A 21,047-nucleotide genomic window follows, 5' to 3' on the forward strand; every position below is an offset into this window, starting at 1 on the left:
AGCCAAAATAAAAGGTGTAAAGACACCACAGCTCACAGTCCCTCGCCTGCTTTTTCACATCCTTCCTTGCTTCATTGCCCATGAAATGTCGGAGACAAGGGGAGGCCGGCAGCATTCCTTGAAACCACTGGTATGAAAAAACTGAAATATCCCAACTGATCACTGCCTTTCGAGACAGCTCGTGCCCTAAAACAGAAATGCTGTTGATAAAAGCACAGCCTCGAGAGGACTGGGACAGGGCTACTGCCAGCTGGTGACCTGCCGAGGCCAAACAACTGCTACCTGTCGACTGACATTACAGGGTGAAGTGATGAGAGAAGCTGCTTGTTGCCAAAAAGTACTTTAGGAGGGAGGGAAACAAGAGGGAGAAGGGAACTGTGGCTGCACACACCACTAGTTGCCATGTGAACTCTAAATGACTAATTGGCAACTGCAGCAATGTGCATCTGAAGTATTGTTTCACTACAGCCTGCAACGCGAGGTTGTTCTGCAAAAATTAATTCGAAGCGAAAAATCCCAGAAGACTAAATTCAAAATACAATCCCATCAATAAAATCCCACATCTATTCTTTCAGTGTTCTTTGATTCATTTTCTCACAAGACATAAAAACAAAATAAATCCCTTCTTGTGTGAGTCTTTTTCTTGGGAGGAGGAAGAGGAGAAAGAATTAGAAAATGATAAACAGTTAATACTCGAAATGCTACGACAGGTACGTGATGTTTGCTTTCCAGTCTTGTCCCCCTTTCATACTTGCAAGATCTAGGAGTTCTGCAGAAGTGTGGACAATAAACACCATCGTGCTGCTCTGTGACCTCTTGCAGGTCACCGATGATATGGTGGGAAATTTCCATGGGGAATACACACAATCTTCCTCCAACCAAAGAACGGCCTTTCAAAGACATCTGAGGTTAAGGAAAGGGAAACAGGGGGCCCCAAACGCAAAAAGGGGAATTTCAGAGCTCTGTGTCCTCCCAGGAAAACAACATCTGTGTACCAAGTTGCAAAAAGGTGAATTGCTTTTGACATTCCTCTATTATGATACGTAATGAAAATTTAACACCTTAGGTTACACCTCTCCCCTTCACTTACCACTCCAAGATGAACAGAGGTTCCTGGCTCAGGGATGGTAAGTTTATGAAATGTTTCTAGGAGCTCACTCCTTTGACTATCCTGAAAGAAGAAAAAAAAAAAAAAAAAAAAAAAAAAGGAATACTAAGTAGGCATTGCTATAACAAGCTAAACTCCAAGACAGAAGGAAGGGCAATGTTTGTGGAATTGGGGCCTTTACACACTTGCAGGTGTAAAGAAAAATGTGAAAATAGATTTATACATCAGACTACAAACAGAAATAAATGTAGTTTCCTCTGACAGCTGAGTTTATAACATTATCTTTTTTAGAATACATTTTTTTCATATGTATTTCTACATATTTCTGCAACCTACTGAGTCACCAAGCTATGCACCACCCAGTTGCTCTGCTCAAAGCAAGCCAGTTTTCACTGCAAGTCCTTTACAACTCATTAGCTTAAGGTAAAGCCAAATGGATTTAATCCACCTAGATGAAGACATCATCCTAAGTGCTTGTACCTCAAACACGAACGATTCTGACAAATGTAAAACACAATCGTTACCACACAATGGTAATAAATCAAAGCAGCAACCTAACTGGGAAGATTATACTTGCAATATTTTAGATACATGAAACGAGGCTGGATGTTGCAATTGTATATGTGACTTCTCTGTATCATGAATTATCATTTATAAACTAGAAGCAAATTTTAATGGCTTAGTTGGTATCTTTTCACTGTCTCAGGACTGAATTTTACTTTGTTTCACTTTAAAATCAAAACAGCATCTGAAGGGCTTAGGCTAGATGATGTTACGTGGGTGAGCATTTTGGATCAGTAAGCTTAGTTCTACGCTTACTTTACACAACAAGAAAACTCGGGTAAGACATCTGTCGGATTCAGGAAACACTGCAACGTGGGAATTGCATGGATGTGCTGAATACAGTTCAGGTAATCCAAAAGTCTGCACAGTACGAGTGACTGCAGGGAACACATTAACCTGTGTTGCATCCACAGTCACATTCTTGGACTTTATCTTTTCCCAAAAATCATTTAAAAGCATATATTTTTTTTTTTCAAAGGCACTTGCCAAGTTTTCAGTTTGGCTGAATAAGATTTTATATATTACTGCATCATACAGACTAACAGCACTTCTTAAAACAGCTTCTTTTCATCCTCTTTCCCTCATTTGATATTGGGGCAGGGAAAAAGAAGGGTTAGTACTTTAGAATAATACCTGTCCTTTTGCTGAATAATCTGCCAAGACATTGAGCAGCTTATAAAAGACTTCAAACCACGGGAGGTAACTAAAAAAAAAAAAAAGAAAGAAAAAGCATACATTTAACTTGCTGAATCTCAGTTAACAAATCCAAGATTGTTGGCCTTTACTATACAGATGCATCCCAACAACAGCCTCCACTGGACACGACACCATAAACATCTGCTAGGAAAGCCACATCAGACTTTCCATTTGAAGGAGAACACTGCCAGAAGGTTGAAACATCCCCTTCCTTTGAGGGCTGATCTTCAGTACTTGCTCTTCCCCAGCGTTCCCAGCCACCCGTGGGCACCAAACATTCAATGTCAGAGCAGCTGGAAACAAACTGGGGTGTCAGGCAGGTCAGTGCTGGGAGCAAACCTTCCCTCTCACCCTGTACATAACAAACATGCAACCCAATGGAAGTTTTAACCTGCAAGATAAACGTACATTAATGTGTCTATGTTCATGTACGGGTGGAACATTTTTAACAGTAGTTGTTTCCCAAAGTATCTGCTGAAGAACTTGTCTTCCACACCGCTCCTGAGGGTCCCATAAACAGCAGCCAGCCAGCTGGTTTGGTTTTGAATCCTGATCCAACAGAAATTGTATAACCAGTGTCTCAGGTTTTAACTGCCAAATCTTATTCCACATCCTACATCATCATCGTCAGCCCAGCCCTCAGTCAGGCCAAACAGAAACTTCACCTCGAGCAAACTTGCACTCCGCTTGGAAAAGTAACAAAGAAACTAGAAGACAAACACATCTTTTCCATTTACATTACATTTCCATTCCACGGAAGAAGACAGACAGCGATGTTTCTCTTCCCTGCAGCACGCCTTGGTAGGATTTTGTGCCCCGTTCTCGTGGCACAGTTCTTTATGCCAATTCCTTTTTCAATGCCAGCACGGAATCCCCCCTCAGCGGCAGCGACCGGGGAAGGAAGGTTGTGTGACGCACAGACTGACTCTTCTTTTAATCACAGATGCTTTCTGAAGCAAATGGATTCTATTTTGATATAGTTAGACAGGATTTAAAGTTTTTATAAAATATGACTGCATCCTGACAGCTATAAAGAATTGAGTGCCCCATCACCCCCAGCTGTACAGCTTTTAGTAATAAATGAAGTGAGAAGCTATATATGAGACAGATAAAGGGAATGGCACTCCATCATTAACATTTGTTTGAAGCCTGCAAATGCTACTGTAAAATGTAAGTAGCTTATCAAAATACACCGATAAGCAACTTAACTTTTCATGTTATGTGACAGTATTATCGTTTAAATTAATATGCTTTAAGCATCTTTACAAACTATGTATTAGAATAGAACAGAAAGACAGACAATTACCACTTTAAACAGCATTTAAGTTTGGCATTCTATTGTAAACAATCAAGAAGGATTAGCTGGAAGATAAGTTTCTTTCTTTCTGTTTAGTTAAATAAACTTCAGCAGAGTAAAAAGCCATTACAAGAGTAACAAGAAATCCTCTCAAAACCTATCTGCTAAGTAGAGATTAAGAACCTGGTAAACAAATCCTTGCAAGGCATCTATCAAGAGAGTTTGAAAAGACAGAAGACCAAGAAGGCAGAAAGCTCCCTGACGGATGAACCCAAAACTTCTTGCAGGAGTTCTACCTAACTGCTCGGGGACCTTGCTGGAAAACTACACTTACAGAATTAAAATGAGAATCTTTTGAAATATTATTGTGTTTGTAACGTATGAGTCAGTAGAAAAATAATAACCTAAAGTGAATCAGCTCAGCTTCTGTGTGCCAGAGCTGCTGCACCTCTCTCGGCGCCCGCGGCGAGGACGGACCCAGATCCCCGCAGCGCAGCACGCGGCGCACGCACCCACCAGGGACACTGCCGAGCTCCCAGAACAAAGTCAGGTTGTGTTCCCTCTTCAAAGACTGCCATACCTGTCCTGTCGGGCCTCTTTGTCCACAGCTAAACCTCTGCCTCGCCACAGATCCAAGGGAGTCTTCTCCATTACCACAATACACCAAACAAGACAAACCCATAGGTTCTATTCCGAACTCCATCCAAATCCAATTTTAATTCTTTCACTCAGCACCTAGGAAATAGCTTCTACGACTCTACTAACAATTACCCAGCTGAAGTCTCCTTTTCGCACGTCAAAACACCAGCAAACCCTCCGTACAACAGGGAAGGGATAGTCCTGGTGCTGCTACACTGCTCACTCCTTGTTGGCTTTCCCTTTCCTCTTCACTCGGATCTTACGATGAACTTCATTATTGGCCTTCATTTAACACTAACTCCTCCTTATTTTAATTCACTTTTTCCAAATAACGGCTTAGCATTCCAGCATAACTGCTTCTCTTTCTTATTTTAGGAGTAACTTTCCATTTTGAAGAGAGAAGCTTCACAGTTTGGAAGTTGAGGAAATTAGCTGGTATTTGAAGCAGAGCCCAACACCACACAGTACACAGGGATTTATGTAGCTCTTGCTCAAGAGAGGTGCAAGACAAGATAAAACCAACCAACCCACCACAAAATCATGTAAATTACGTTGACAACCTCACTGCAATTTTCAACTTATTCCTTTGTCACTGTAGAATTCAGGACCTCTCTCATCCTGAAAGCTTTTTATACATTAGAAAACTACTTCATCCTGCCATCTTCGATACTTTTACTTCACCCGTGTTATTCCATGTGTTTACTACTCGAGAGCGACACAGTTCTGCTTTTATTAGACTAGCTAAAGTCGCAACAAAAATCAAGAAATACAGTTATCTGAATTTGTGTCTAGATTTCTGCCAAAAGGAATAAAGAAAAGATGTGTATTTTTTTCTTATGAGAAGCAAATCCTCGAGGCAGCCTTTAAACACCCCCTCCAAAGAAACGGAGGCTGAAGTTACAACCAAAAACTTTCTGTACCGCATGCAACTTAAGTAGCACAACTGGTAGCACTACTGAAGATTTATGGCTTATGACTTGCTCATATTTAATTTGTAACCAAACACTTCCCCTTCCTCTTAGCTACCTTAGAACTTTTGATTAACTCTTGTTTTCACAGGTCAGAGGTTAAACAAAGGAAGGGAAGCGCTCGGGAGTGAAATTGCCCAGAGCCCCATAGCGTGCGAGCGCGTGCACTCGCACACCCCCCCTCCAGCAACATCAAGAAGGTGACAGACGAGAGATTCTTCAAGGGAGTTGAAGTTCAAAGACTCCAATAAGCATAAATCAGATTGTGGTTGAAGACTAAACAAAAATAAAAGGGCAATCTGAAATTTTACTTTTTTTTTTTCCCAATTTTACACCCCTTTTCAGTTTCCTCCAATGTATATACACACACACAGTGACATATTTGCCACAAATCACAAGAATCAACTCAAAGTCTAATCAAATCAGGCTTCTTCAAGCTGAGAGATGAGTTCAGCGCTCTGCTTTGCTCTCCGGTGCGCGATGCAGCCCCGGTGCTGGAGACAGACCAGTCCGACGGGAAGCAAACGGGGGCACAGGAAAACTGCTCGCTGTGCCGCGTAAGGTCTGCGCAAGCTCTCGGCACGAGCTGCACAGTTCCTTATTCAGTCCCTCAGATGTCATCACCTCTTAGTGCCCTCCTCGAGAGTACCAAACATCATTAGTTGCACTTGTCTCAGCAACTCGGGTCAGTCCAAACCTTCAGCCAACAGTGCTGTATTGCAGTCTGGGAACACAAACGTTTCCAAAATGTGGCATTGAAAGAACAGCGGGGCAAACCACCGACTGACAAGGCAGGCTGAGACAATGGGGAAGACACAAAAAGATGCAAATCGGCACGCTAACCAACGCCGGCAAGGCCTGCGGTAGGGTGTCTGCAGCTACGGAGAGGTTCACCTTGGCTAGCGCGGACTTGCAACGCGGAGCAGAGCCTTTCGTGCTCCGACTCCGCAGCCAGCGGCAGGGGCTGCGGGAAGGCAGGAGGAGGCAGACGACGGGTGCGCCAGCAGCTGCCAACGGCACAATTCGCCAGCCAGCACCGCTCGTGCAAGCCCAACCTCTGCTTCAAAAGTTACACTGAGCAGAAAATGTCATCACCCAATATTAGGTGCTCTGCAGATGAAAATGCTGGACCACAGTCAACTTAACTTTGAATTTTTCAACATATTAATCCACTCGTGCGCTTTAACATATGAAAGGAAAAAGCTACTCTATCACAGCAGCACGTGTGAGGTCACATCTTCTGACCTCCAGAAAGGACTGCAACCAAAAACGGGGCATATTAAGCTGGCCCTTCCAAAACAAAGCAAGTGCATTGATATGCACACACATGCACACACAAACCATGCATGTACACACACATATATGTGCGTACTGTCCTTCCACAGGAGAAAGGATGCAGTAAGAGATGATCTAATAGAACTTCCTTTAGTGATACTAAATTGCCAAGACCTTCCAGCAGCCTTCCAGTACCTAAAGGGGCTACAAGAAAGCTGGAGAGGGGCTTTGGACAAGGGGCAATGGCTTTAAACTGAAAGAGGGCAGATTTCGATTAGATAGAAGGAAGAAATTTTTTACAATGAGGGTGGTGAAACACTGGCACAGGTTGCCCAGAGAAGCTGTGGCTGCCCCATCCCTGGAAGTGTTCAAGGCCAGGTTGGATGGGGCTTTGGGCAACCTGGTGTAGTGGAGGGTGTCCCTGCCCATGGCACGGGGATCGGAACTAGATGATCATGAAGGTCCCTTCCAACCCAAACCATTCTATGATTAGCACTGTTTAGCTCTATTATAGTGATTGCCTAGATGTAAAGACAGGCAACTAATTTAGTGAAATGGAATTGTCCAACAGTAAATAAAAAAATGGAGCATCTCTAAGTATAGCAAAGGGAAAATATTTAAGCAACACATCTACGCTGGCATCCAGCTGATTTCTTTATCAAGTAAAAGATGCCTTCCTCAGGAAAACACAGCTGTTTCTTATCCAGTTCTGAAGCCTTACTAATGAAGAGAGGTTTTGATAATAAATATACTTTCTTTGAAATGTGAAAATTTCACCATTATCATTTCTTTTGATATTTTTTGAGCGCTCATTAGAATGAAGGAGAGTCACAAGCCATGGCATGTACCACTCTAAATCATTGCAGCTATCTCATGGATACCATGTACACCCAAGGTCAAGTGTACAGAGAGGCTGAGCAAACAGGCAAACACGGTACGGAACTGGGAATTTTACTTGTTGTTAGCAAGGTAAACCTCCAATGAAGTCAACTTAAAAAGGGAGAGATTTTCCAGTCTCAGTTGTAACAGACAATCGTGAAGGAGGAAGCAACAGCAAGATAACCAAAGTGTACAAGTGCATTGTGAAAGCTGAGCTCCTCAAAACAAACTCCCATGGAGCACTGAAGAGTTTAAAAACACATCGAGAACTTCAACAGCAAAACTGCTACATGTTCCACTGAAGTGGAAGCAAACCCCAGTGGCAAGGGGTACCTTTTAAAATGATTTATGAGTATTTGCTAATTACCATAGCAACTGTTTATAAAATTAATTTTTAACATTGAGAGCTCCAGCATTCGATTTTACTGGTGTGCTGACACCATTAAAAAGCAACGCAAACACTTCTGGAAAGGCACCTGTACTACCGTTCGTTTCCTCTGAACTCTAAAAAGACAAGTACCACCTTAGCTCACACAATTTCTAGAGTACTAGAACGACTTCCAGTCCATATACAGGCAGAACTGCATTTTTGTACATATATCTTTGTCATTTGAAATCAATGAGACTGAGTAACTAGTCTACCATCAACATATTCAACACAGCATCTCCTCACAGACTGAGATGTAAGCACAAATAACTGTCATTCCTTCCATTCACACAGATTAGAAGTGGAATTTTTAACATCTATTTATTTCTGACACATACTATGTGTTCTCCTAGCAGCACCACCTCCCTTGCAAGACAGAGCAGTCTTTTCCATTTTCCAGATGGGCACACTCTCTGCAGCGACAGGCTTGTCTGTATTAGCCACGATCGGAGTCGAGGAGCTCCTGCATCTCGACCTTTTGCTCAGTACAATAATCTACAGTGGCCCAGAATACTGAAATCTGTCAATAATGAGCTTGGTGCTTATACAAACCACAGTATGCATCATCACTAACTTCACTGGAAATACTCCTGATCGACAAAAGTGTAAGGAAGGGGAAATTCAGGACAAGCATTTCTTTTGCCAGTACGACCTGTGCATGTACCAGTAAAACACACCGGTGCTTCAGTTCATGGACTCTGAATAATTCATTCAAAACATGGATGAGCTGGTACTTCACTGTGGCAGTGAAAACACTACGAAGCCCAGCAGGTCGTGATGTGTCAAAGCGCTGACCTAGTGAGTGAAACTCCTTTTCCTGCACGATCACACTCATGCGATGCGAGTGACTTGTGTCAACAGGTGTCCGTACACCTCATCCTCTACATCCACTCCAAGCAACATCACGTGCCAAACTTGAAATCTTTAGGAGAGGAATGTGCAAGACAATCTCAAGTAAGATTCAACAAATTGAAAAAAAGATGGGGTTTATTATTATTACTACTATTATTAATTTCAAGGTATTGACCCAATGAATGTTCCTAGTGAAGCAGAACATACGTTTCCTCACTCAAGGTACTTGCAATACCTGCAGGACAAATGACAGGTCTTTGCATCTGGAATTCAGAAGGCATCTCCGTGGATGTCCCATCACCACCACGTTTGAAAGAAAACGAGTACGGAAAAACATATCAAAAATTACCTCAGTATCTTGGAGACTAGTTATCTTAAGACTTCTTGCATTTAAAGATAAAACTCTGCAATTTCTACTTAAAACCAGTCCTGCTTCTTTCCATCTTCCTGCACCTGGTTACTAGTGATACTTCTCCCAGACAGCTTTATTCCTAATGTTAGCAATCATATTCTACTTCAAGTTAATAACGGGGATTGCAGATTCTGATTATGAACTAAGTTGTGTTTGCCAGTCACCATGCTCATTTATGACACGATTTTAAATAGCAAAAGCACAGCCATCAAAACACTTTTTCCTTCCCTTCATTAAAATTGTGAATTTTCCTTTTTAATTATTTTTAAATTTCACCTTAATTTTTAACAGCTAAGACTTAACTACATATTTTTAAAAATAATCTTTTTTCCTCCCCTCAAGAGAGAGCTGAGTCTTCATATATCTATTATTTTCCTTGCAGTAATACACAATTAATTTTTTTTTTCACCTTCCTTTCCTTCCCTCACCCAATGTTTCCAGTATTTTTACAAAACGAATTTGAAAGAACCAAGACATCTCTGGGCTCATTTGGGAATTTCCGTAGGCTAAATTCCCAGTTCAGCCATTTATGTGTTCCAGTGTCTTCCCCTACACCTCAAGGAACTCAGTACATCATTATTCTCTCTTCTAGACTCCGTCTATTGACACATTCTCACACTTGTAAGCTTAAACACATACACACATACCCACGAATCTCCATAGCAACATCTGTGCATGTTGATGAGACGCAGGCTTACCTTCCACAGGATCAGCCAACAGCTTTTGTGAACATCAGCTTTTATTTTTTTTTTAAATCTCAAAGTTTTGTCTCTGCATTAGACCTCAATCCATTTTAAACACCCCTGCCGTTGTAGGGAGCCATCCCAACACTTCCCTTGTCTTGCTCTCCTAGGATTTCTTCCCTTTTTGCATTTTCCCCAACTCTTTTATAAACTTCCCTTCGACTATCATCCACGAGTGATCTTTCCATAATTCCATGAGGTTCAGTTAAAAGCTCTGTAGCTTAAGCTACACGAACATATTTTAGAAGTATTTAACCCACAGAACTGCTCACGCAGGACGTGCGCATCTCATCTTACGCAGCATCTTAACACAATGTAGTTGTCAACAGAAAGTGCTTACTTTGGTGACTTGCCACTGGTGTATTAATAACAAAAGTCAATTAAAACATTCCCTTTCCTGTTTTTCTACCCAGAGTGACCAAGCACAAGCTTACAGTGAGTCTCACTCGCACAAAGACCCCCAAGTTCACTCAACACCACTGTTGAACCCAACCGCCCCCAAACAGCGACGGCGGCTCTCGGAACAGAGCAGCGTCTCACAAAAGAGCTGAAAGGAGCTGAACTCACCCCGTTAACAACACGAAGCCAGAAAACTGCAACAAAGATTTCTGATGTAACAATTTTACATTTTAGGCAAGCTAAGAAGCACAAGGGCAGCTTGAGATAACCGTTCCAAGGGCCTTTTGTTAGAGTGCTAACATCTAATTGGGACGTGGCGAATGGAACTGAAGTCTGAGTTTGACAAAGCTGTCACCCTCTCTTGGACTCTTTGTGGTCACTCTAAATCATTGAGAATAAAAAAAAAAAAAAAGTCCAGTGCAGCTGCACTGTGGAATTTATGTAAATAAAACGAATTCAGAAGAACTTTAGCATTACAGTATGCTACATCATGAAGCATCTACCAAGCCAGCACACAGGAACCTCCCCTGCTTCTCCCGGGGCACTCTGCAAAGGAAGAAAACAACATATTTTACAGTCTGAAAAAGAAACAGCTTTTCCATGAAAACCATGTCTTGGCCTGTCACTCAGAAATGTTTTATACAAAAAGAATCTGTGTTTTAAGAACCTGAAGTATTACACGTCAGACTGCAAAACAGGAATATCACACCTTTTGGCTTATAGGACCATGCATAACATCCTATATTCTGCAAAGAAAGTGTACATTCACAGTCACATAAATATAGGCATAATTTAGAATGTACAGAATTTTAAATATCTTCAATAGTCAAGCTTTTTTCTTGTGAATTACCTATCACTGCAAAATTTAAGAAAGTTTATTGAATTTTATGATAGAATACTTTGTGTTTCATTTATTTCAGAAATATCTTTAAGGTCTGTTCTGTTGTTGGGGACTTTGTTTTCCCTCTGGTAGATCAGTCCTTTTTAAAAATTAAAGATTTTTAACTTCTGACACACGAGTTATTCATACCACCGGGAAAACGTGCCAAGTGATATTTCTCCAGTCAGTCACACGTTGAAAAAGAAAGGGATTCATCCAAGAGACAGAACCTAGGGTGTGTGGAAACAAAATGCAAAACTGTGAGTAGATTTTGGAGAGTACATACATGTCTAGAGCCTGGGGCACAGGATGATGGCAGAAGAACTGTGCAATTTGATCAGCTTTACAGCAGTGCAAGCGCCTCTACACGTGGCTTTTATGGAGTAGAAAGCTGCAGTTCTTACTGTACCCAGCTAATATAAGCACAGCTGACCAGGTACACCTGCCTTCTCAAATTGAGCATGCTAAGATGATTAACTCTGGAAGATCAAGTGTATTATCTAAAAAAAAAAAAAAAAAGAATAAAAAACACCCCACCTTCCTGTTTTTTAGTGGATGTAAAATTAAATGGGAAGCCCCTTAAACTCCCAAACACAATTATAAGGTCTCTTGTTCCTTTTCAGAAGAGAGAGTTGTAAATCTTTGGGGTTTTTTAGTTTAAGACCAAGAAAGAAACTTCTCAACCATGTTCAAGAGCAAAGGACTGAAGCAGCGACACGAAATAAAAGTATATAAAGAAAAAAGTTTGCATTTACAAGGCAAACACTGACAATTATGTCTTTATACTCCCGTTAAAACCACAGGCAGATATCCCACAAAGCACACTTGGTGAGAAGATGGGTACACCGAAGTGTCTGACAGGTTACAATACAATTTATAAAGTGCAACAAGATAGCCTTGGAGTCAAAAAGACAATTATGTTCCACTTAAGGCCAACAGAAATACATTGAACACTGTTTTTAGTTGTGTGTTAACTTAACACTGAGTTAAGTAGAATGCTCTAAATAACAAGTAAGAAAAGGGCAGACGATGGCCTTAAACTAAGCCAAGTTACAGCTGATACCGGCACTAAATCGCCGGGACATTAAAGTAATTGCTCCCGAAGTAGTTAGTGCAGTTTGCACACAAGGCTTGCTTTCAAAAAAGCAGGATGCGTTAGACAACACAAGAGCCTAAAGATCACCACTGAAGCGACAATACAGAGCAAGGATTCCAAGGGCTTAGCTTGTCAAGGAATCTCTTCTCAAACCATGTTTAAAAGCACACATGAAAGTGCTGGAAGAGAGAATTCTAGATGTGGCAGACAATCAGAGATCCCGCTAGGTTTGAGACATCTGGCATCAGTTGAAATCCATCACATTTCATTTGGGGATCAAAGACTACTGTTAAGTCTATCACAGGTTGAAATAGTAGATCCTGAACAGCCTTTTCATCCCAAAGCAAATTAACCCTTTCTCCTTGACCAGAGAAACAGCTCCTTTCATTACAGACTCCAACCTTATGTGCTTGGTGAGCTACGTCCTTTAGTGCTAAGTTTGAGGTGAAATTCCAGTAGAATTATGAACTTCTTATTATAAATCAGAAGTGCTCCCTCTATCAGCAAAACGCGCCATGTGCTACAGCACGCTGCTGCAGGGAGCTCCACAAGCCATGGCACTTGGGCACAATTTGTACCAGAATCTGTAAAGCCAGTAAATCGCTGAAGAGAAGAAAAATTATACACAGCTCTATGCTGAAGAGCCACGCTGAAAGGCAGGGAAGGACTTTTGCTCAGCTACTAAAGAAATGTGCCACATATTTAAAAGTTGAAGCTGAGAATCAGGTGTGTTTTCCATAAACTCTGTCTCTCCCAAGGCCTTTTATTCTTGAACCAGAGAGGTTTTTTCTGCCTATATACATTGGACTAGTCATTAGTCACCAACCTATGTCGAAGGCTAAGGAGAAAATAAAAAGGTCTGAGTCCCAAAAACTCTGAGTTAAGTAACTCTGTGTAATAAAGGCAGCTCAAAAGCCATCCACGTCATCACTGGCCACAGTGGTTCAGAGGGTAAGTGACTTCCAACCGGCCAACACATTCCACCTCTGGAGCAACCAACCTGGTGTAAGACCAATGTCCATCTCCGGGAAAGAACAACTCACTAAGACATGAAGATATGTTTAGAGCGGAATAATCAGAACTCTCAGATCAATATTTAAGGAAGGTAAGTAACAAACAGCAAAATCACAAGAAGGCGGCCAAGGTTTCACTGGCTAATCACACTGTCACGTGAGAGAGAGAATCCTCTGAGCCACAGAAAGGAGTATCTACTTAATAAAAGCTTGCCACAAGGTAAACTTCTCAGTCTCACAGAGCAGCACCATCAGCTGATTCAGAAAAAGGAAGGAGAATCATTTCAATAAACACAAGCAAAGTTTTAGTAAGAGGCAAACACTTCAGGATCAAGATGGCAAATATCCCATTTCTCAGTACACAGGGGAGATGTACACTGAGAAAAACTGATGAGCCCAGATGTTTTTTTCTTTCTTTAACAGATAGCATTATATCATTCCAACACCAAAGCAGCAAAGCTGGATAACGCAGCTTCATACCGGTGCATGTTCATAAGACCACACTGGTTCTTTGCACGTTGGTAAATTAAAGACAGAGAAAATTGGGGTAGGGAATGAGAGTATTTCAGTAACAAAGAAAGAATAAACCAATTACACATATCCCTTTTCTGGAATATTCTCCAAATCACTTTTGTTTCCTACTGGCAAGAAACAAACAAGTGCAGCAAGGTCTTTTATAGCTCCCTTGCACACGGAGGGAACTTCACTGCTGTGCAGAAATATTCCCATGCTCCGTGTAGTACACGTCTCCTAACAATAAGCAAAGTTTGGTCCCCAAGTCAGTTGGTAGCAAGTCAGAAAAGTTGAACTCAAATCCAAACACAGCGGAAAAAAAAAATCAAACAAGAAATTCATTATTATTCCAGTGCTGTGGTGGTACTTGGAATTCATAATTTGGGAATAAGAGAAACTGGGATAGTCACATAAAAATCACTTCACTTACAGGAAATAAGCATTTGTAATACAAGATGTGAACACAGTCCTTGAAGACTATAAAGATCAAGTCATAGAGCCTGATATCTGATGGAAAGTTGTCTACGTCTACAGTGTACAATGTTTTAGGATTCGCAACAAACACTTAGATGTAAAAATAAGTACATGAAGTGACAGGACTTGACTCTTCACCTGAAGAAACACCACTGATGAACTTGATCAACAGACTTCCTGAGAACGTGAGACACAAATTAACAGAAAATACTCTCCTGCCCTTTACCTGGCTAGAGGGCACAATTTTTATTTATGAGACTTCTTGTCTAACAAGCAGTTTAAACAAAAGACTAAAATAGGAGATTGTCCACAATCATTTTATTCTCCACACTCAAGCTGGTGCACCAACACGAATTAATTCTAAAACACACTGAGGTAAGTTAGTGTTGAGTAAATAATACTGGTACTGCGTAGTTTGGAGGATGACCTGTCCCTTATCAAGTATGTTGATGAACAGTGGGGGTTATAAATTAAGATTTTTATTTCAGATCCATGCACAATCCAGACAACACTGCCTCTACGAAGCCATATAAAGCCCCTCTCCTGTTATTACTGCATGGCTGAATCACATTTTCTATTGAAACAACATGCAGAAGTCAACTCATGCAGCTTCTCTCAGCAGTTCTACCTCTCAGAACAGCCTCTGCTTCTCCAGTTACCACCGCATAACCTGAGGGCTCCTGCCACGTCTTGGTTTTGGAAGGAGGAAGTCGCCACGTAATCTCGTTGGGGGAATGTTGTATATGTCTGTCAGCAAGTCCAGGATGGTCTCACTCCTGACATGCATTTTGTGAGCCTTCAGACAGCAACGCAAACGTGACCCATTTGTGGAAGAGATCTATCCGTCTTGTACTTCAACTACTTCCTCCCGGCTGTTTTGATGCCAGGGAGCCGGGTTTTCCCCAAGGTGATGCACTAATTCATTCTGTATTAGCACTAAAATGGAAGTTTCCAAGCGAGTCAGCCAGGGCCAAAGGTAATAAAAAGTGACATGATTTAATTACTTCTGTTACAGTTGTTCAGCAACTAAAGAAGGTGAGACATGAAGCCCTAATTAATTAAGCAAAATTGGTTTCTGGTCAGTAGGCAAGAGCAGTGAACTAGCTGGACTAAAATATAGTGTTCTTAGCTTCATCCAATTCCACCAGTAGCAATACATTAGTATTACTAACACTTGACATTTTTTGTTGTGATCCTTCTCACTGATATTTTACGAAAGTGTTTTGACTTGCAGTCAAGATTAAAGCTTTGCCAAAATCTGCAATAAACTTCCTTTGACACACCTTCACTGTTCTTTAAATTCACTAAAAGTCACTTAAATTAGCACTGCCCTGAATCGGTAATATAGAGGGAAGAGGAGAAGGAAGCAGGGGAGGTGTTTCTTTGTGTCTCTGAAAAGGACAGCATCGAGAGAGATCAAATAGTTATAAGTCATAACTAACTTTACATTCTGTATTTATTTGTTATATTCTGGAAGCAAATACTGTTCTTGTTTCACATTTTCACAAGTTCTGTGAAGAAACTCCAATGATGTAAGACATCAACAAATTGGAGGTCAGAACTCTGTTACCTAGAGGCAACCCAAAACCACCACGAAACCAAAACAAGACAATATCACAGAACTGATACTTTCACTACAGCAATATCATAATTCTTGCTCCAAGAGGGAATATTCAGAATGAATGGCACTTATCACTGCTATAAAAATCACCTAGAGTTTGTTCAGTCAAATCAACTGACAGTTCCAATTCAGAACTGTTACATGACAGTAACTGTTCCATCTGAAATCTAATTTCCATCCGAAATCTGATCTTTGGTCATACACAAAAGGAATTACCTTGAGGTATAAGAAGGTAAAAAAGACGACCAAAAATCATGCATGGAATATTATATAAATGACAGCTAAAATCCTAACTGGTCTGCCTTTCTTCTTCAACAGATGATGCACCAATGAATAACGCACCTTTTACCTGTCCATCCTTACCTCTAGCTCTTTCCTAAAACCATCGTGAGGATTCATTTCTCCCTTCTGCATATATTCCTCATGCTATTAACTTTGTCCTTCACTTTCACTTCAAAAATACTATTAATAAAGTAATAATTAAAAGTTTCCATTAGGAATGCTCTGCTATATTATAGCAGCGCTCCGAAGTCAACATCCTTGTGCCTCTGACTGCACTTCCATGAATGCAACATCCATGAACTCAGATCCCCAAGTTTACTACTGCTATGACTAAAAGCAGCAGGCAGCAGAGCGAGATGAAACAAGAACAAAGGACTGTCAGCAGAGAAGCGACTCTTGGATAAGAGCCCTGCATTAGTTTATATGGTCAACAGCTTCAGGAGATGTACGGAGTAACAAAGCTGTGGAAAACTCAGTCCAGGACAGCAGAAGTTTCTTTCCCTTGCCTCTGCACATCTCATTATAGTTTTCAGAGTCAGCAAGATAAATTTTCTACTAAAAGGAGAAATGGAAAACAAACACACACACACACACAACACAGCACCGCTTTCCCCCAAGGGAACTAGTCAGAGTTCGAGGTTCTAAATGTCTGAGGCTTGGAGCAGTTGCAATATTACCTTACTAGATCAAACAAATTGTCAAGTGTTTAAATATACAGCACAGACTACTCGTGCTTTGGACTCCACAGGCAAGACAACCCAATAACATCTTTAACTTAGAACAATCACCTAGATCTAAAGTGGTTTCACTATAGCTAATGAAGTGAAACACACACCTTCAGAGAAGGATTCATCCAGCCTCCCAGGCTGGCAGTTAGAGTGAATGTAAATCACGCTCTGGAGCCTTCTCCTAGCTCAACTGACTTTAATTTTCCTGTGAATATTATGGCCAACAAGAACTGTGAAAGTCTGTGCATGATTTGTTGCCACCTCTGGACAAAACACGAATCCCTTACATCCCCAGGCACTCCCAGGTGACGGTGACAAGCTCCGCACACGGAAACGCTTGCAACGCCAGGGCTGCTGTAACTCGCGGAACTGTAAAACAAGTTCACAAGTTTTCTTTAAGGATACAAACTTTAAAGACACAGAGGAGTACAAGTGTTTAGAATAACTATAGTCAGAGCAAGAATTCTGCTTTGACAAGAATTGGAAGAGTTGACAAACAGCCCAGCCCTGGAAACAGCTCATTCTGGAAAGCGTTAATCCATGCCTGCAGATCGGAGAGCTTGGGACACATCACCTCCCTATGAATGCCATCAGAAAGCAAGTTGCCCTTAAAGCCTTCCCATGTTCACATTCCTTTCCCTGTCCTACCCCTGCTCGGGGATCCCTCGTTCTCGCACAGCTCCTGACACCGCAGCAGGATGCAGCCCCAGCAGCACGTGCAAGAGAAGTACGGAGGAAGCCTCTGCTGAGACCTTCACCTCCCGCTCAGGATCAACGGACGTGGCAAGAGGGGAAACACTAAGAGTTGAACCGAAATGCACGTTTCTCCAACACATATTTTGCACTCGAGAACTGCAAAGCTTTTTCCCAACACCACTGTTGCAACAGCATTTGGGAACAAACTTCCCACAGCTACAAAGCAGCAGCGACCTATTGGTGCAGGTTCTAGAGCGGGATTTGGAAGCATTTTACTATTACACTCCTCATAATTCAAACTCTGTTTTGTGTCTGTCTTTATAGGTCATTGTTGGCCAGATGGAAAATATTAAGGAAAACGGATTGCAACTAAATCAATCGGCTGTAGTCTGCTGCCAAAAGGCCCCAGGCTAACTACAAGCAGATTTGCAAGCAGGCTCTGCTCCGTTACAATCCCAGATCTGGCACATCCTTTGCCCTGACTAACAGCAGGAGGGCACGGGGCCAGCTGAGAGCAGCTACTGTGCCAAACAGACTGTGCAGGTCTTACTGCTTGAATGCTTCCACAGAAAAGGAGAATCGATGGGACTCTTTGTAAACAACTCCCTGTACTTTCTGGCTGCTGCTAACTCGAAAAGTACTACAACTTTATCCCACTACAGAACTAATGCAAGTACACGGCGCGGGCTTGTTACCAAAATCAACGTGCAGAGAAATAAACACCAGTGTTAAAGGATAACACCTAAACTCTCAACTAAGAATAATGATGAATATACACACAGATATAATGAAAAACAAAATCTAAACAGCTTTTCTCCCACATCAAGCACCATCTAGGAACAATTAAAAAACAGCTGAAGAGGAGCCAAATAAAGTATTTATATTAATATTCTCTGCAACCTCTTACTTGCAAAAAGAGACTTAAACTTTATTATTGAAAAACGGACTTTTAATGTTTATTTCTAATATATATTTCCCAAGAGATACTTTTTTGTTTGGTTGTTTTTTTTGTACAGCTCATATATGCAGTTATCAATCAGCAGGTCCCATTTATCTAGGAAGTTCAGTGGGAAAAAAGGTATTTTCCTAATTTATTAAGCAGCTCCCCTCTCACGCATTCCACATTCTGTTCCAGATGCCCATGGCTGCAGCACCTGCCGTGCCCAGACCAGATCAGGTACAGCTAAATTGATTTTCCTTAAGCACGTTATCAACAACTGGGGTCTGGGGGAGAGGAGCAGACTGGTTGGAGCTAAAACTGTTTTTAATAACAGTAGGATTTATTTTTCTTTTTGCAATCGAGATCAAACCACACAAATAATTCCTGTTTCCAGGGAAGAGTAACAGCAAAATTGATAGAAACAGAGGGGGATTTCCGTTTCAAACATCATCACAAGCTGATCACATACAATAAAGCATCTGCAGCAAAGACTTCACATCCCCTATTCCATCCATAAGCCACGTGTCCACAGTGAACAGAAAACAAGAAGGAAGGTGTGCGTGAGAAGGCAGAACAAAATCCAAGAATGAAAATATCTGATCTCTCAATGCATTTCAAAGCAACGTAACCAGTGTCCTTCTACTACCTACAAAGATGTCTGTCTCTTTCAGAGCATCTGTCATTACAGAAACATCCAGAGCTCAGAACTCATAATGTTTTCTGGCTTTTCTAAATCTTTTTCCTATTGCATTTAGTATTCCAATTTTAATTCATTTGTATTGACGATATCAGTTAATTTGCAACTATGACTAGAGGACCCAGCACAAACCGGTAACGCTTTGGAAATGTACATAAAAATGAATCAAAAAGGGTAAAAAAGACTGGAAATTTTTTTTTTAAAGTATCTTTTTATGATGGATTTACTTTGGTACTATGAAGAATTGCATAAACAGACCTCAACATAGTAAGCATGCTGTATATATTTAAGAACAAGGATGCCTAGAAATATGAAACCTTACTCCAGCCCTGTCCGTTTGCGCTGAGCCGTACCTGCAGCTTGCCAGTTTTGTGTCTGTGATTATGAGGTGTGCGGATTAGCAAGGTTCTACCGTATTTAAGTTTCAACAAAAATACTTAAACCAATTCAACCATGCTCTAAACCTTCGAGCTCAGCTAGCAAAGCCTTTAACAGACCTACCGACACCGAGTGAAAACTCCAAAGCTTTTCACTCAGTGTCATTTAATATATTCCCTATTGACTTGTTATTTATCAACTACATCTAGTTGAAAATAAGAATTCATTATTTATGAGTTCAGTGGAATCTACCCCTTTCAGTGTCAGTCTTAACACTGAAAACATCAAAATGCATTTCTACAGCTACAACTATGATGTTGGATACAATTTCAAAGGAAAAAAAAACAAGAGGAAATACTGTGCACACTTTTCACATATTAACAAAACAGAAAAATACAAGCCTCAGAATCAACTGGATTCATGAAGACTTGAGTTCAAGACACTGCTCTTTAGACAGACATTTATATATGAAAATATGTAAAAACCTCTTCTAAAGTTTTACGCACGTACGCACAGATGAATGCATGTTCTTATGAAATACATACACACAACATCGTGATCATGAATGAGCACAAATATTATCAACCATGGCAATAAGAGGGCCAAGAAAAACTAGGAATAGACTTCAAGAGAGCTTTTTAATGATGGGACAGAAAAAATGCATTATCAGAGAATGGTGTGGGTTGGAAGGGACCTCAAAGATCATCTAGTTCCAACCCCCCTGCCATGGGCAGGGACACCCTCCACTACACCAGGTTGCTCAAAGCCTCACCCAGCCTGGCCTTGAACACTTCCAGGGATGGGGCAGCCACAGCTTCTCTGGGCAACCTGTGCCAGTGCCTCAAATCACATGCTTTTAATTTTTTAAGACTATTTTAATAACTGTATTTTACTCAGTGTTGCAGAGAGTATAGTTTCAGAAAGCTAATATAACTTGAGAGACACTTCAAAACTTATTTAAAGATTCTTGAGCAACTCGAGATACTAAGACAACCTTACAGGCTTTCTGAAGTAAGTTTCTAGAGTCTAAAAAAAGTTTAATGGCAGAGATGAAAATAGCAGACAACAAATAAGCAGATGTAATACAAAATTTTATTCTTCTTTTCCTGGAACAGTATTTTTAAATAGCTCATCTCTATCTTGTAAAACTTGTAAAGACAATAAAGCAAAACCACAGGAAGTTTGAAAAAACTATACTGGAAACAGTGTATCAGAAAGCAGAAACACAAAGCAGATAGCTAAATTTAATTGATGTCAAGCTCTCTTTTCACTAGGTTCATCACTTTTCCATATATATTCTGACAAGTAACTGAAAATAAAAGCCAGTGTCTGTTTAAGCAAATCAGCAGGGGTAAAAACCCTAAACTTTTAAGATGTAAACTGTTTTATAAACATGTCAAGTTAAAGCAAAATGCCTGCAACAACAGGAGACCCCTTCCAACCCTGCATACTACAGTCGTGGCGTTCTCA

At 40.9% G+C, this 21,047-nt stretch overlaps 1 protein-coding gene across 3 annotated transcripts in view; it reads right to left on the reverse strand.

Annotated features, from left to right (window-relative positions):
* The window catches only part of DENND1A (DENN domain containing 1A), a 205,457-nt gene that overhangs the window by 116,805 nt on the left and 67,605 nt on the right, over positions 1-21,047 (reverse strand). For all 3 annotated transcript variants that reach the window (XM_086625432.1, XM_086625431.1, XM_086625430.1), the window contains exons 6-7: positions 2,306-2,375; positions 1,091-1,171 (exon numbers count right to left, since the gene is read on the reverse strand). In XM_086625432.1, coding sequence (XP_086481558.1) covers positions 1,091-1,171; positions 2,306-2,375 — 151 coding nt within the window. The remainder of the gene's footprint in view (positions 1-1,090; positions 1,172-2,305; positions 2,376-21,047) is intronic.

The sequence above is a fragment of the Tauraco erythrolophus genome, chromosome 22 (assembly GCF_009769465.1).
Source record: "Tauraco erythrolophus isolate bTauEry1 chromosome 22, bTauEry1.pri, whole genome shotgun sequence".
Taxonomy (NCBI): domain Eukaryota; kingdom Metazoa; phylum Chordata; class Aves; order Musophagiformes; family Musophagidae; genus Tauraco; species Tauraco erythrolophus.